The sequence below is a fragment of the Mastomys coucha genome, unplaced genomic scaffold (genome assembly GCF_008632895.1).
Source record: "Mastomys coucha isolate ucsf_1 unplaced genomic scaffold, UCSF_Mcou_1 pScaffold8, whole genome shotgun sequence".
NCBI classification, from domain to species: Eukaryota; Metazoa; Chordata; class Mammalia; order Rodentia; family Muridae; genus Mastomys; species Mastomys coucha.
Window position 1 is genome coordinate 56,162,847 of NW_022196914.1, and position 17,540 is coordinate 56,180,386.

The following is a 17,540-nucleotide window of genomic DNA, read 5'->3' on the forward strand; positions in this document are numbered from 1 at the left end:
AGAGTCTTCCTGACAGGCTCTGTTACAGCAGAAGGCTACACTCCAAGTCCAAACCTTGGCAGCTGCCCTGAGGCCAATAGCAATCCAGCAGAAGGAACACCAGAAAGAGATTCACCAGACTCCATCCCACCAGGGTCCAGCCAAAGTCATCTCTGCCAACAGGGGCCAGTTTGAACAGGGGCCTGTTTCAAATGTGGCAAGGAAGAACACTGGTCTAGCCACTGCCCCAACCTTAGCAATCCACCAGGCCATGCCTATTGTATCAGTAACCTGGCCATTGGAAGTCAGAGTGCCCTGATGTGGGCCTGTCCACTGTGCCACACCATGGAAGTCCAGCTCCATCAGCACAGGCACATCAAACTTTTCCTCCCTTCAAGTTCTTTGGCTTGGTTGAAGACTAATGGCACCCAGGGACTTCCCTCATCCCTGTAGAGTTCAGGGTGATGCTCCAGGTAGCGGGTAAGTCCATCACCTTCTTGGTGGACACAGGGGCTACCTTCTCTGTCTTGACTGTCTACTCTAGTTCCATGGTTAAACTACCAATTTCTGTTATGGGGGTGGACGGGACCCCCTCCATTCCACCCAAAACTATGCCACTTCCCTGTATTTTCTCATATTTTCTTCTGGTCGTGCCCGTCTGCCCAGTGCCTTTACTTGGCTGGCATATCCTTGGTAGCTTGGGGCACCCTCTCTCTAATCCTCATAACCTCTCCTGACTCTCACAGGTCCCTACCTCAGACTAACCTCTCCCTACCTTCCAGGATCCTGTCGGCCCCCAAGTATGGGATATCTCCACCATGGTAATTACTACCCACCATCAGCCAGTCCTCGTTTCCCTTCTAAACCCCAATTTCTCATTTCTGAGACCCACTGCTGTGGTCTCAAACCCATTGTTACTTGCCTTCTGTCTGAGAGGTGAATAATTCCTATTGACTCACCTTACAACACCCCATTCTCCCTGTGCATAAGCTCTCTGGTGCTTCCCAATTGGTTCAGGACCTCCACCTCATTAATGAGGCAGTTACCCCAATCTACTCTGTGGTTAAGACCCTATACCCGCCTCTCTAACATTCCTCCTACAACTTCTTGGACCTAAAGGATGCTTTCTTCACTGCCCCCATACATGCTGATTTTCTCTTGCCTTCACTTGAGAGGACCCTGATACATGGGCAGAGAGATAGCTTGCATAGACAGTTCTCCCTCAGGACTTTCAGGATAGCCCACATTTCTTTGGCCAGGCCATGGCCCAGGACTTCTCTTCCTTTGACCTTAATCCTAATACACTTCTTCAATACAGAGATGACTTCCTACTTTGCTGTCCCTCCCTGTCTCTGTCCCAGAGGGCCACCTCCTTGTTTCTAAACTACCTTGGCTCTCTGGGATATGGTGTCTCCACATCTAAAGCTCAACTATGCTCTCCCACTGTAATATATTTAGACATTCATCTTAGCCAAGGTTCTAAAGCCCTCACCACTGACTAAGTGTGGATTCTGAGAGACCTACAGCCCTCATTTTTGAGCCTGGTGGGATTCTTTAGATATTTGAGCCCCAGTTTTGCTATTATAGCTAAGCCACTATACCAGGCAGCCAAGGAGACTTCTTACCCACTGAGTTATAGTTCACCATTTTTCCTACTCTGGGAATCCCTGCTAATCCCCTGCACAGGCTAAGAAACCCCATTTGCTCTTGTTCCCCAAACCCCACCCTCAAGAAGAAAGTTCTGGGCTAACACGTCATCTGTCCACGTCTCTATGAGTCTGCCATTACCCACCCATGAGTGCCCACCCAGGGGCTCAGCCTTTTACCTGGTATGGGCATAATCCCAAGTCATAGATCACATACCCCAAGCCCAAGACCCCAAAACCCCCTTGCTTTATCCCAGGCTTGTGACTTCACTGATATCCACCTATAAGACTAGTGAACCTGCTTGAGAGCTGCCTCTCAATAAACCTGCCTTTATACTCCAGGTTCAGCTTGAATTGGCTCCTTTTGTTGGCTGAGAAACCTATCAGGATTACCCTGGATGGAACTGGAGTTAAAATAGTTGGAAGCTACCACATAGGTACGGAAAACCAGACTCCTGTCCTCTGCAAGAGCAACATGTACTCTTAACCTCTAAGCGCCTTCTTCAGTAATCCATACTTCCCTTTAAAACCAAACCAAAACACGGGTTCTGAGGACTGAACTTGTGTCCAGATGAACTATTTCCCAGCATCTCCCCACCCCTTATCCCCTTAGTATAGTTGTTCAAGAAACGGAGTGACAAGGGCTGGGTGTCCTTCCTGGCCTTACAGGAAGTGCTGTTCCTCATGAAGATTCAGTAGGAGCTCTGGAGGCTGAAAACAGGAAAGGCAATAAATGCATCTGTTTCTCTTTGCGTTTCTAAGTTGAAGCAGTGTTTCTAGGTTACTGGCAGCCCTGGGGTCAGGAGACAAAGGCACTCGTCTCAAGCTCCTAAACTGTGAATCATAGCCATAAAGCCAGTCTTTCCTGAGATATTCATATAACATCAAAGCCATTCATTTAAACTACACCGTGTGTCTTAAGCCTGTTCACAGTTAGGTAGCCATTACCAATGCTAAGAATTTTCTGCCTTTCTAAAGCTAAGTAGTCATTTTTTGTGTACTGGTTTTAAAGACATGAGTTTCACTGTGTAGCTCAGGCTGGCCTAGAACCTCTGACCTCAGTCTTGCCAGCACAGGGCTTAACAGTGTGTGACCATACAGTGTATCAATGGCTTGTGATACATTTCATTCTTTCACCTACTGGTGGATACCTGACTAGTGTGGATGCTGCTTGTGTGACAGACTTCTTCAACCCTGCCTTTCAGTCTTCAGGTACACATGTGGAAGTATTACTGTGGGTCACATGCTACTTGTAGATTTTATTTCCAAGGAACTCCCACATTTTCCATAGCAGCTGCACCATTTTATATTTCCATCAATGCTGTATACAAGGGTTCTGCTCTCCTCCTATCCTGCCAACACTCGTCCTTTTCTACTTTTTATCCCAGCCATGCAACCGCTCTGAGATGGGATCTCATTTTGGCTTTGATGCAGCTTTTCCCCATCATTAGTGCTGTTGAATTTTTCATGTGCTTATGGACCACTGGTATACGAACGGTGCACCCCAGTCTTTGGCTCATTTTTCCATCAGGTCTTCTTACTGCTGTTGAGTTGTGGGAATTCTTCATATGTTGCATATATTAACTTTCTACCAGACACATCCCTCACAAATGCTTTCTCCTATTCCATGGGGTTCCTTTTTTTTGCTGTGTCCTTTGATACCTGGCTCTTATATTAAAACTGGGTCCTTTGAGCCGGGCATGGTGATGCATGTCTTTAGCCCCAGCACTTGGGAGGCAGAAGTAGGTAGACTTATGTGAGTTTGAGGCCAGCTTGGTCTACAGAGTGATTTCCAGGACAGCCAGGGCTACACAGAGAAACCTAGTCTGCAAAAATCCAAAACAAACAAAGAACAAACAAACACACAAACAAACAAACCCATACAAAACCCAAATGGAATCATTTCTCTTCTTACCATTTTGAGGTAGAGGATTGTACATTCTAGATGCAAAATCTGTGGCAGATAGAACACTGCAGTTACCTTTTTCTTACCCTCCTAGTTGCAGAGTTAACTTTTTGATGGCACTAGTCACAATAACTGTCAACTTTGGTGAAATTCATTTATTTCTGTTGACTTCTGTGTATTTTGTGTCCTATCTATAATCTCACAGCTTACTCTATGGCCATGAAAATTTACTTATATCTTATTCCAAGAATTTTAAACCTTTCACTTTTACATTTAACTCTGTGATTCATTTTGAGACAGTTTCCTTTGTGGATAGGGTTTGAGGAAGGGATCCAGCTTTATTCCTTAGCATGTGGATTTGAAGTTATCCCAGCACCATGAAAAACATTTTTTTTTTCAGTTTAAATGTCTTAGCCCCTAATTAAATGCATTAGCAGTAAATTTGAGGGCTTATTTCTGGACCACAAATCTTAATTATCCATTCTCTTGTCAATTTAATCCAATCTGTTAATCTGCAAAATTAACGAAAGGCTGTTTCCTTATTTGTTTTTGAGACAGCATTTCTCTGAGTAGCTGTGGCTGGCCTGGAACTCACTATGTAGACCAGGCTGGACTTGAACTCATAGCAACCCACCAGCTTCTGACTCCAGAGTGCTGGGATTAAAGATGGCTTAGCCTGAGGGTTGTTTAATGTTGAATTTTTCTTAACAGTTCTCTGACACTTGCCAATTGTGTGGGCAATGGCTTCTTTCTCCTCTCTCCTCTATAAATAGTATTTTGCTTTATAGTGTGTGATAGCCTGGTACTTGCCGTGTAAACCAGCCTCAAACCCATGGCAATTCTTGTCTCAGCCTTCCTAGTACTGGGTTTACAGACATGTATTGCCACACCAGGAACTGACTAGATTTTTAACTGAAGAGTAGCCTCTGATGCAGAGCTTCAAGGCAAGAGACGAATGCATCCAATCCGTCTGTGTTCATTGTACTCAATTTCTTAAAGAAAGGGTCTCATGTGGTATAAGTTGGTCTTGAACTCAGTATGCACTTTGATCTACTTCTGATCCTCCTGCCTCACTTTCCCTGAGCACTGAGGTTACATACATGTACCGCCTCACTCCATGTATGCAGTGCTGGAGTTCAGAGTACCCTAGGTGAGCAACCAACAGGGCTGGGTGCCTAACCACATCCCATTTATTTTCTTCAAAAGCTTCTGTTTATGGAAGGCATGCTAGTTTCTCATGATAGATATACTTAATGTAAAAGAATATGCATTGCTTTTTGAAAGTGATTAGTTTCAAGGAAAGACACAGACAGAGAGATGGTATAGAGACAGGAAGGCAGAATCTTGAAGTGTGCCTTTTTTTTTTTTTTTTTTGGTGGAGGAGTTAGAGAAGAAAATCCACAGGATGGTGAATTTCTGTTCGAGTTCTCATTGGAGATAGGCCAGCCGGTTTGGCAGCCTTCTCTGAAATGGAGGCTTTATTATAGGTAGCCAGTGTCTGCCCTTTATCCTGTTAATTAGAGAATGTAAATCATTTCCTGAAAAAGTCCGTCTTAAAGAGCTAATGTTGAAGTTGTTTGTTTCACAGAGAGCCAGGAGCAAGCACACAGCCATGAGCTTGGCAGGTCGTGCAGCCGACGAGCTGTGTCTGCCATAGACGCCTCCTCACTCAGACAACAGTCAGACTGGGCTGTGACTCACTGTCCTGTTACATCTGCTCCCAATCCAGCACAAAGGCACTTCAAGTCAGTCACCAGCCCTGTCCCCAGGACCTGTTCTGTTTTCAATTCTTGTTAGCACAGAGCAGACTATTCTCTTTAAACCCCAGCAGTCTAAATGAACTTAGTAACATTTTCTCTCTGCCACCCATGAGAAAGAACCTCACTCTCAAAGGGAATGTCCCGCTACTTCTGCATGTCAACACAACATTCCTTCCTGCAAGCGTCCAAACAGAATGACCATATTTATTTGGATTTAGGATAAATAATGTCCCACCATAGGGTCAAATATGAAATGTGCATGTTTACTTATTCATCACAAAGTTATTTTTGGAAGCAGTTCATTGTTGGACAGGAGGCTGATTAACTCAAATCCACTCATTTAATTTGTAAGTATTGAGAGCTTGTGGCAAGTATCAGACACATTCCCTGTCTCAGCCTTGCAAGACAAAAGTCAAAACTGGGTCCTTCTTTCCTCCAACCCCACATTCAAGCTGTGAAAGAGCTTCATGATGAGGCTGGGCTTCCAGGCGGCCAGTTTGCCCCAAGTCTAGGTGGTTTGAAGTAGTGGGGTCTGACTTTTGGACGTTAGGTGCTTGTGATGTAATAGTCTCTAGTGCTGAGTGCAACCCAAAATCAGATTTATTCTTCATTGGAACATCTAGATTTCTAGAATGTTGGTGTGGACATGAATCCCTGGGATCATTATGATGCAGGTTTGGACCTGGGTGGCCTGGGGTATGTTTCTGAACCATCCCAGGACTCTGTTTAGACTAGCAAAGTTTAAAATTGTTCATGAAAAAGTTACCTTTTCAAAACCTAATTCCCAGCTGAGCCTGGTGGCTCATATCTGTAATCCTACCACCTGGAAGGCTAAGACCTGGAAGATCATAGTGAGTCTGAGGCTAGCCTGAGCTACATAGTAACTTCTAGGTCTAGCCTGAGCTATAGAGCTTTGTCTTAAGCACCACCCTCCACCCCCATTCTGGCTGAATTAGGTGATGATGTGCTACACTGTGGAGGTGCATGCCTGTGTGCATGAAGGAGGCAGAAACAGGAAGATCTTGAATTTGAATCCAGTTAGAGCTAGCTAGCAAGTGATAGTCTTGCCTTGAAAAAAAAACAAAACAATGAAAATTCCACAAACCAAACTTAATTCCAATTGCGTCTGAAGGCAAACTACGCTCCAATTAACCATCCAACCTCGGCCGCCTAGCTTCTCTTTATCATAAAGGATGGAAAAGCCACCCAAGACTTCGCAGTTCCTTCCTGGAGTCAGCCATTGCCGGAGTGCAGATAGCTGATTGGGATGCTTGCGTGAGTGAGACAGAGGCCCTGTGACACAGCACAGACCGAAATTCTAAGAAACCTGGTTTTAAAACAATGGCAGCCCTTCCCTGCAGGAGGGGGTTCCTTATCTGCCTGCATAGTTTTCCACCCCACTCCCTCTCTGAGCAGCACTTCACTTCCTGACTTTTTTTTGGCTAAGATTAAGTGACGTATATCCCAGCATCAGAAGAGGGAGAGAACAGTCTCCATTCACAAGAAAATGGCTGCAAAAGTAAAAAGCGCTCCCAAGAGGGGCAGAAGCAGGCGGGTCTAGGCAGCACCACTCTGGTGGGTGAGCGAATCCCGGGCTTGCACTTCTCCTGGGTTTAAATTGTTCCTGTACCATATTGAATTGCAAAAGGTTAACTGTCTTGCTTGGGAAGGGTTTTACTAAGGTCCAAGAGCTGGGAAATAATTATGGGAGGAACTGGTTGGGCTTAAAAACAGACACACTGAGCACAGGCAATTTCCCTGGGGAATTCCCAGTGAATGGCTGGCTGATCCATGGTCAGGGCGGAGACCCCTCTTTGACCCTACTTACTAAATGTGTATTGATGATTTCTTCTATTGAGATATAAATAACTGGTTTGCTGACGGTCACCAAGTCCGTGTATTTGTCCATATTAAACTTCTCTTCTGGTTCAGGGACATCACATGCTTCTTGAAAATATTTCCTAGAAATAGGGATAAAGAGGGTGTTAAGATAGAGTCAAATTTGTATGTCAGTAACTTTACTAAAATAAGTTTTGAAATGACGGCTAAAGAACTCCTCCCCCAGGCTTGGGGCACTTGCTATCTTCCAGGGTGGCTCGTCAGTGCTTGACCATGCTTCTGGATGCTGGACCTCAAACTGGTCCTCAGACAGGATGAGATAAATGTGGGCCTTGGCCCTGTGACCCAGTGTGATCAAATCATGGATGGGATTTCTTAATAATGTTATAATTTTAAAAATGACCTCTGGAATTCCAATGAAAATGTTAAGATGAAGAATTCCTTGGGGTTGGGGAGCTGGCCCAATGGGTGAAGCATGAACACTAGAGTTGTATCTCAGGCACCACACATGGGTGTGGTGGCATGTGCCTGCATCTGTACTGATGGAGAGGAAGGCAGAGACGGGCAGATTCTGGGAGTTCATTGGCCGGCCAGCCTAGCCATACTGATGAGCTCCAGGTTCAGTGAAAGGTCCTGTCTCAAACATACAGTAGAAGGTAACGTAGGAAGTTACCCAGTGTCAACCTCTTTCATCTAAATGCATGTGCATATACATACATATGACCCACCCAATGCATATACATGCTTAATACACATACACACATAAATGACTATTTGTGTGTGTGTGTGATATGTTTATATGTAGTATATGTGTGAGTATAATATGTGTGTATGTGTATAATATATGTAATATGCATGTGTGTGTTTTATTCTATACAGGTTCAAGTGTTTCTTATGCCTGAAATCTTCTATGACGTTTTCTAGGGCACCTGAGACCTTTGTACTAGAATTGATTTCCTGGCCCTGGGTTGGGTGGGGCAGCCATGTTTCAGGGGTTATCATGCTCCTCAGTAACAGTAGGTCTTCCTCCTAGGTTTTGCTTTAATTGTTCATGGGGTGCTGAGGAATGAAGAGAATAAATACCAGATGAAATATGAGTGAAAGAGACAAAGGATGCATTTAGGAGGATAATCTAGGGAAACAGGAGACTGATAGAGATAATAAGAAAAAGGGAGCCAGGTGTGCTAACGAGTACCTTTATTCCTAGTACTCAGGAGACAGAGGCAGGCAGTTCAGAGATCAGCCTGATCTAGAGTGAGTGCCAGTCTAGCCAGGGCTACATAGGGAGGCGTTGTCTCAAACAAGCACATGAAGGGAAGGGAAGAGCTAAGAACATGGAGGGTCTGTGAGGAACATGAGCAACACTGTTTCTCATGAACTAAACTTGGCTCTGAAGAAGTGGAAACTTCCCACTGGGAGAGGATTTGAGGCAACCTTCTCATAAACGGTACAGACTCTGCACAGGGATGGGAGTCAGTAGATATGCTGTGAACCCAGAGGAATGGGAAGTCCCTGTCCTAGTGAGGAGGACAGAGGTCACCCTGATGTCACATCAGTTCTAGAATCTGCTGCAGACAAGAAAGCAAACACAAGCCAAGATGGAAGTGTCTCTTCAGAGCTTCCAGATGCATGAGTGACCATCAGCAGCGGCTCTCTGCTCTGTCCTCATGGGACAGGAGAGAGAAGCAGAGGCAACAGAGTCAACTCTTATGTGCGTAATGGAGAAGGGCTTCAGGACAGGGCAGGCGGATTCACACAGGAGCACCTAAAAATACAAAAGCTGGGGTTCCCCTAGCCTTCCTAAAGGAATCACATCATTTCCTACCATTGTTGCAGAGAAAGCAAATTCTTCCCAGCTGGAAAACAAGTTGGGGAAAAAAATAGAGTTACCTTAAGTTCAACAAAACAAAATCGGTTATTTTGAGTGTTTTATTCTAAATAAGACACTCCCACATGAGTGCGTCCCACATCAGGGGGAGCGTTTCGTCAGAAGCACAGGTCCTAAAGCAGGAGGGGCTCAGGGTGGCGGGATGGAGGGCGTGGGGTGGCAGCAACGGGCCTGACTGGGAAAGTCGGCTGTTCCTTTCCTTCATTCTCCCGTGGTGGCTGTTGGAGGGGACACAGCCTTGTGGGGCTCCTGCCTTCTTCAGTGGGCTTGGTTCTGTGGACAGAATATCATTGTCCTCCCATGTGTTCTTTATAGGAATGGCCCTTCTCACCTGAATTGCCGATAGGTCTCTGATAAATAATTGTTCATTGATGACAAGTGGTCATTCTCTCCCTCAAACAGCTTGTTGGAGGCTGCATGTTGCAGAACCTTTGCCACGGATCCCAAGTTTCTTCTTTGGTTGGAGTTGATCTGACCTCCAGCGGTCATGTCGATGATGTCAAAGCCATCGGGAGCCACGATCGCTGGGTTCATGTACCGGTAGTATAGCAGGTTTCCAACAATCTGCACAAGGGAAAGGACATTTTCAAGAGACAAATGAGCTTTAGCTGCTTTTTTTATCTTTAAGTATACACTCTTTTTTTTTTTTTTTTACATTTCCATTTTCTGCAAGAATGGGTCATTTTCAGACATGAATCTTTTTTAGCTTTTAAATTTTTAATAACTACATCATCTATCTATCTTCCTGTCTATTTATGTATATGTATACACACGTATTGTGTTTGCACATGTAGAATTCAAAGGACAACTTGTGAAAGTTGATTCTCTTATTCTACCATAAGATCAAACTTGGGGATCAAACTTAGGTTGACAGTCTTGGTGACAAATATCTTTACCCACTGAGCCCTCTCACTAGCCCCTGACATGATTCCTTTACTAAGTATTAGATCAAGGAAGTGAATACAACCGCACGCTAACATTACATGTCACACAGTTCTTTTCAGTGAAAAATAAGCTTAAGACCCTCAAACGTTCTCATACAGAGAGTTAGAATGGTGTCTAAAGTTTCTAAATTAGTCTCAATAGACAATAACCTCAACAGCCATTACACACAGACGATCTACAGCTATAGTCACACAGGAGGAAGAATGTCACACGACCATCCCTTGGCAATCCTGGATTTGAACCCCCCAGAGAAACTGCGGTGAGGTCGCCCTTGAGAGTCTACCTTTAACAGCTCTTCTTCTGTGGCATCGGGGAATTTCTCACGGATCGAGTTCTTCAGTACTTTGGCTATATACCTCAATCCATAACTATACATGGAACAGATGACAAAAGAAAATAATGGAAAAAGGCTAAGTAAGCAAAAGACAGCAAATTGTTCCAGTAACCAAAGCTCAGCCTAAAAATTCAACATAAAGTGAGATGCGATGGAGTCACGGGGTTTCCGCTGCCCGAGTCATGGGGCTTCCGCTGCGGCTAATACCTGCGTGCTGGGTGTGGCCACAGCCAAGGTAGTACGCCTTTGTTACAGGGTGCTATGAATTAAAATCATTGTGTAGGCCACTTTGTTATTTCTGGTGTTTTTTTTTTTTTTGTTGTTGTTGTTGTTTTTGTTTTTTTTCAAAGATAGGGTCTTGCTATCTAGTCCAATCTAGTCTCATATTCATGATCACCATGCCTGGCTCTAGATCATAACATTAAATAGCAAACAGGACACAAGCAAGAATTCCCATCTTTACTCCAGGGGCTTAGGCAATATTCCTAGAACTTCAGCAAAGACTGCTAAAGTTGCTATGGATCAACTCACGGCAGCAGATCGAGGGAAGAAATGATAGAGTCCAGGACTTTGTCTGTGACCTTCCTCAAGTTTTCAATAGATGCCTCCAGTTTATTTTTCACCTCTGGGTATGTCAGGGCTTGCTCTGTGGTCACGTCGTAAGGCAGCTTGCTGAAATACAACACGGGTTCAAATAAACAAGCACTGAGGTACACATAAGAGCACCAGTGTCCCACTAGTGGACTCTGCAGTCAAGCTCCGTGGGACAAACTAGAGGTTGCTCATAACTCTAGCAACACGGTTTTGCTAAGTAAGACACACATAATACATCTTCAACTACTGATAAATCCGGAAGGACTCTAAGCATCCCTTTTCACTCTAAAGGAATGATAAAGGGTGGACCAAGTTACTCAGCTAATACTTTCTCCCTCCCTTTCTCACCTCTTCCCTCCTTCCCTCCCCCCTTTCCTTCTGTCCCTTCTTCTCTCCCTTCCCCCTTTCCTGTCAATTGAACCTATAGCCTTGTGCATGCTAGGTAAATGCTTTTACAACCTCAACCCCTATTTTCTTTTTTAAAGTTTCGGAGGATCTCACACAGTCCAAGCTGACCTTTATGTTACTATGTAGGTGAGCATGTCAGTTACTTTTCTGTTGCTGTGACACAACATGACCAAGACAACTTATGAAAGGAAACATTTAATTTTGGGATTATGGTTCCAAAGGGGTTAGAGGCACAGCAGGGAACATGGTGCTGGAGCAGCAGCTGAGAGCTGAGATGCAGATCAGAAATCAGAGATCGCTACCTGGGAATGCCATGGGCTTTTGAAGCCTCAAAACCCACCCCCAGTGACACACCTTCAACAAGGCTACACCTCCTAATCCTTCCCCAAAAGTTCTACCAACTGGGGACCAAGTATTCAAATATATGAGTCAACTGGAACCTTTTTCCTTCAGACCACCACAAAGGCTAGCTAACTTCTGATTTTCACGCCCCATCTTCTATGTATTAGAATTGTAGGTGTCTTTCACCATGCCCAGCTTCCTTTAAAGTCTTTTTTCTTTCTTCTTCTTCTTCTTTTTTTTTTTTTTTGGTTTTTCAAGACCAGGTTTCTCTGTGTAGCTCTGGCTGTCCTGGTACTCACTCTGTAGACCAGGCTGGCCTTGCCTGCCTCTGCCTCCCAAGTGCTGGGATTAAAGGCATGCACCACCACCACCAGGTGCATTAAAATTCTTATGCTTTCATTGTAGTGAAAAGAAAAATACCAGAAAAAAACCAAACCTACATATAAGCAAGTAAGAAAATAGCACTGATTTTTTCACATCTTAGTAAATAACTTCCCAAGCCCCTCTGTGTATGTGTGTATAAGCCTCACACACTTGTGGGTGCAAGGAAACTTTGTACATCCAAGACCCTTGAAATGCGAGGTATGTGCATATACATGACTGATCTTTTATAAAAAATGGGTTATTGGACTAAAGTATAAAAGAAAGCTATATCATGACCATATTGTCAGTGTCAATTAAATACAACACTACACTATCACTCCAACAGGCACTTATTCCATTATATGGTATAAATACATTTACTAAGTAAACATTTTGAGTTCTGTGACTTCTCACTGTGACAAACAGTGCTAAGACAGCCACCCACATGATTCTCTGTGCTTCTCAATTACTTCACAAGGCATCCTCTTGTAGGGAAACAAAAGCTTGTGCTCTTAGATCACAAATTCCCCCCCAGAAGAGGCCAAGCCCCTCTGTACCACGGCTGCTTATAGCTACTTAGGAAGAACTGACAAAAGATTTATGGTGTAGCTTTAGAAACACAGAGAATAAACACGGAATGGAGTTAGAGGAGCTGGGACTTGGAGCAGCTGCTTCTGAGATGTGAAAATATCATTAACGTTACAAAGAGGAAGCTGGGGTCTCACTCAGCCAGCAAAGCACTTATGTTTTGGGGACATGCATGATAGTGCCAGAGACCAGCGATGGAGGTCTCCTACAAAGAGAAGCCAGGGATGCTGGCGAACACTTGTAAATCCCAGCTCTGGAGTGATGGAGACAGGAGGATGCCTGCACCTCACTGACCTGCCAGCCTCACTGAATTGTGAATTCCAGGCCAGTGAGACACCCTGTTTCCAAAAAAAAAGAGTAGACAAGTATACTCCCCTCCCCCCCCACGTCTAGGAATTTGAACACCATAGGTATGTTAAGGGAAGATTTATATTTCAGATTAAAAAATTACTTTTGATAGTAACTTTCTTTTTTTTCCCTTAACAGCTTAAGAGTATATATGTGCAAATGAACACAAGGGGCTGCAGAGATAGCTCAGAGGTTAAGAGAACTAGTTGCTCTTGCAGAGGACCCAGCTTCAATTCCTAGCACCCACATTGTGGGTTACAGCCATCCATAACTTGAATTTCAGGGGGATCTGCTCTCCTGTTCTGACCTCTTTGGGCACCAGGCACATACATATAAGTAAGGGTAAAATACACACAAAATTAAAATAAAATAAAACAAACAACCAAAAACCTTTCAAAATGAATGATTACAAAGCATGACAAAGCCAGCACCCCCACTGCCTCTTACCTGGCCTCTCCAGTCTGCGTTTCCAGTTGGTTCACCCAAGCCTTGTACACCTCCACAGGGCTGGTGTTGATGACCAGGGCCTTGTCCTCGATGATCTCTTTCACCACTGGTGCCAGGAGCTGGCGCAGGGTGTTCTGTCCCCGGGCACCTCTGTTGAAGCTGACAACCATCTTGATGACTGTGGGGTTGCCTGTCACTATGTCTTGTACTTGGTCCACCTTTGACCTAAGAAAGACCAAGCCAAGACAACATGGTTGGCTTCTTTGGAGAGAGTTTTAAACAAGATAGACCTGTCCGAGGCACCTAAGAGCTTTGTGGGGGTTTTACTTTTCTTCATACAAAACAGAATTGATACAGTTTTAACATAAGCAGCCACTTGTAAGATGTGCATCTGTAAGATGTGCATCTCTTACCCAAGCAGTTCAAGGCCTGGAAAATTAAGCTACAGCCTCGGTCTTGTTCTACAGGGAGGGATGAGCTGCAAATGGACCACTACTAAGATAGTGGGGTGACACTGTCTCTCTGCTCATCACATTTTGAAGAAGTTTTTCTTGGTTGAACAAACCGCCTTGACATCTTCAGAGCCCTCTTAAGTTCACTGCCATGTGGCATCTGGCTGCATCCTACAACTGAGCTACCTGGCTCTGAAGATCTCCTGCTGTCTAAGTCTCCCTCTTTCGTACTGACTATTCGGTCTTTATTGGACCCAGTCAATCCTTCATAGTTAAATTCTCTCTCTCCCCCCTTTTTTTATTTTCTTTCATGGCAGTTTCTCTGTGTAACAACTCTGGCTGTCCTGAAACCCAATGGCTTCAAACCCACAGAGATCTGCCTGCCTCTGTCTCCCGAGTGCTGGGATTAAAGGCACATGCAAGTACCACCCCAGTACCACCCTGGACTCTCTTTAACCAGTTTTTTTAGCCAGTTGCCTGAGCTAGTAATATGGATGAGGTAAAGTCAGTGATCCAGCCCAACCCAGTTACTTATCCATTGAAGCCTGGCATGCTGTCCCTTCATCCACTGACACACGGAGCTTCAGGAACTCCCCTCTCTCAGACCTGTCTTAGGTCTGAATTTTAAATCCACATCTCCTCCTTAGGGACCACTTTGGAATTTATTATTTTTGTTTATATATTTTTACAAAATGTTCTCTTTTGTTCAAACTCAGAGTTTTAAACATGCAAACGATCTTTTCCTATGACTCACCTCATTTTTCTAACTTGTGTAGTTTTATTTCACTCAGTATAAATACACTTTGCTTAGATTTTTCTCAAAACAACAAAAAAACAAAACAAAACAACAACAACAAAAAACCCCAACTCAATGTGGTCCAAAACCTTTTGTAAAGGTAAAGAGAGAGGTTGGAAATATGGCTCAGAAGTTAAAAGTACTTTTTATTCCTCCAAAGGACAAGACCTATGTCTGGTGTTTCACAATGGCTTGTAACTCTAGTTCCAGGAATCTAATATTCTCTGCTGACTACTCTGTGAGACACACACACACACACACACACCACATACACATACCATACACATCATAGACACACACAGTAGACACCTCTCCACACACACCAGATACACATCATAGACATACACACTAGACACCTCTCCACACACACCATACACATACACACACACACTACACAGAGAAACACACACACACCCCCAAGACACATACCACATAGACGTACCATATTCACACACCACACATTCACAAACATATACACACACATAAATCAGACATACACACCTAGACAGATACACACACAAACACAGCACACATATACCACATAGACATATCACACACATCATAAGACACACACACACACACAATACACTTAAATCAGGCATATAGATACCCAGACCAACACATATACACACATGCACACATACATCAGGCAAACACACCTCTCTCTCTCTCTCTCTCTCTCACACACACACACACACACACACACACACAGAGTGAATCTTAAAATAAGGAAAGGTAAACAGAGCCCCAGCACTGGGCCTTCCCTCAGGGTTTTCTGTGCCATGGACCCAGCCCAACTTTGCTGCTTCATCTTGGCCACACAATCTACCTCCTTTCCTGGAGCTGTAGCCATTCTGCTTCTACCCCTTTCTAGTTCTTACAGTGATGCCTCAAAATGTGGGCAAGCAGCTGCTCTCTCATAAACACTGAACACAGCCTTCTGACCTGGCATGTGTCATGCACTTAATGCACTGCACTGCTGGGCACTATGCGTCTCTGGTCATCCCCTTCACAGATCCTCTGAGGGTGCAGGTGCCTGGCTTAAGTGCTTCAGAGGCCCCTAAGGGCTGGCAGAGCTTGTGGTTCCGGGAGGTTACAAAGCAAGTAAGATCCAGTCTTGTTTGGGACACTTCTCATGCATTTTGGGGAACTAATTTATTTAGCTACCTATATAATTTTATATTAAGAGAGTCAAAAAAAAACAAACCCAAAAAACCAAACTACACCAGGAAAATCTGCTTAAATTCTAATAAGAAAAGGAGACTAACTGTTCAGCAGACTCTAACCTCTGCCCTACTTTTTGAAGATGCTGCTACTCAGAACTAAAAGTGATTCCTCTCACTGACTTCCAATAAGCTTCTGGTTTTCAGCTCTTGGAGACATAGACAATAAAAACTGATTTGGTTGGATCTCCAGTAGGAGAAATCTGCAGCTAATCGCTCCAAAAAATCTGAAATTCAACTATCGACCAAAATTCCATTGCAATCCCACAAAACTTGACCTCTTTCAACTGTATTTTGAATGGAATGGAATTCTACTGTAAATTCCATTCAAAGTTATGTACGTCAGCCTGAGCTAGCCCACCACTAACGAGAGGAGCCCTGAGCTAGCCCACGGCTAAGGAGAGGAGCCCTGAGCTAGCCCACGGCTAATGAGAGGAGCCCTGGGCTAGCCCACGGCTAAGGAGAGGAGCCCATCAGGCTTTTATACCTACTTGATTTCTTCCTCCAGGGCAGTTTTGAAAAGCTTGAGCAGCAGATACTCCTCCCGCTGATTAGAGGCGTAATTGTATAGTGTGAAGATGACCGTGTCCATGAACTTCGTTGACTTGTTCTGTGGCATCTGGAAAATCAGCTTAGCCAGGTATGAAGGTTTGGTCTACAAGAAAAGGTGGGAGCAGTCAGCTAGGGGCTGATGATGTATGAAAGCAGAGGGTGGCATCTGATTCTCTGCTCTTCCTTGGTCGAGTGAGTCATGAGAAACAGATGGGACCCTAGCGCACAGCCTCTGAAAGAGGTCCGCTAATACCACTCTAACTACAGTGTAGGAAGCTGCGTTAGGAAGCTATAAGATGTAAGTGCTGCTTATTACACGGCTTGTTTGCTATGGTCATCTTTTATACATACATTTTGTACTTTTAACCACATACTGTAATGTTTATTACAGAGACACAGAAGAGGAGGGCCCATAGAATCTGAATGGAGGAGAAAGGTACAGACTAAAGCACCCAAGCTGGCCTAGAGAGAGTGATAGGTAGATAGAAGGAAATGCGCACCATCTGTGTCTAGAAGGAGAAGGAAAAGGCCTCGCTTACACATGGAGACAGTGAGCCAGCCCGCCATGACATTCTCTAAGGAGGGAGAAAGGGTAAGGGCGGGAGGGTGGGAGTGGGGTGGTGAGGCTAGCCGACAAGAGAAATTCCAGAAAGAACATGAGTCAAAAAAAGGACCTCCAACTCCAAAAAAAAAAAAAAAGTTCAAGAGAATTTAAAGACAATTTAAATTCAAGGAATTTAAAGACAACAGAGTTCCACAGAAGACAATGAAATTAGAGGCAGCCTTTGGTCTACCTGCCTTCCTTCCACTGGCAGCTATGCTGACTGGACCAAAATTAGAAGAGAAAACATAGTGTGTGCAGAGGGAGGAATTCACACAGAAAGATGGACTACCCTGCTTCTTCTCACTGCTGGTGAGAAAAGAAAATGTTCAGTTAACGTGCTTGACAACTGATACTCCCTCAGGATGTCGTAGCCACGTGGCCTGAAGGTTTCCAGGAAAAACCAGGTTCTGATTTGTATTACTGCTCTCACTTAGTTTTGAGATCAGGGTGATGGGTTGAAGTTCTGTGCATAAAATACCCAGGACACAAGCTGGGTGTGGTGGCGCACGCCTTTAATCTCAGCACT

General features: G+C 44.3%; 1 protein-coding gene across 4 annotated transcripts in view; it reads right to left on the reverse strand.

Moving 5' to 3' along the window:
• Positions 1-17,540, reverse strand: part of Iqgap2 (IQ motif containing GTPase activating protein 2) — a 275,140-nt gene that overhangs the window by 23,329 nt on the left and 234,271 nt on the right. For all 4 annotated transcript variants that reach the window (XM_031360159.1, XM_031360160.1, XM_031360161.1 and 1 more), the window contains 6 exons: positions 16,350-16,513; positions 13,388-13,612; positions 10,829-10,969; positions 10,247-10,331; positions 9,350-9,582; positions 7,120-7,252 (listed from right to left, as the gene is read on the reverse strand). In XM_031360159.1, coding sequence (XP_031216019.1) covers positions 7,120-7,252; positions 9,350-9,582; positions 10,247-10,331; positions 10,829-10,969; positions 13,388-13,612; positions 16,350-16,513 — 981 coding nt within the window. The remainder of the gene's footprint in view (positions 1-7,119; positions 7,253-9,349; positions 9,583-10,246; positions 10,332-10,828; positions 10,970-13,387; positions 13,613-16,349; positions 16,514-17,540) is intronic.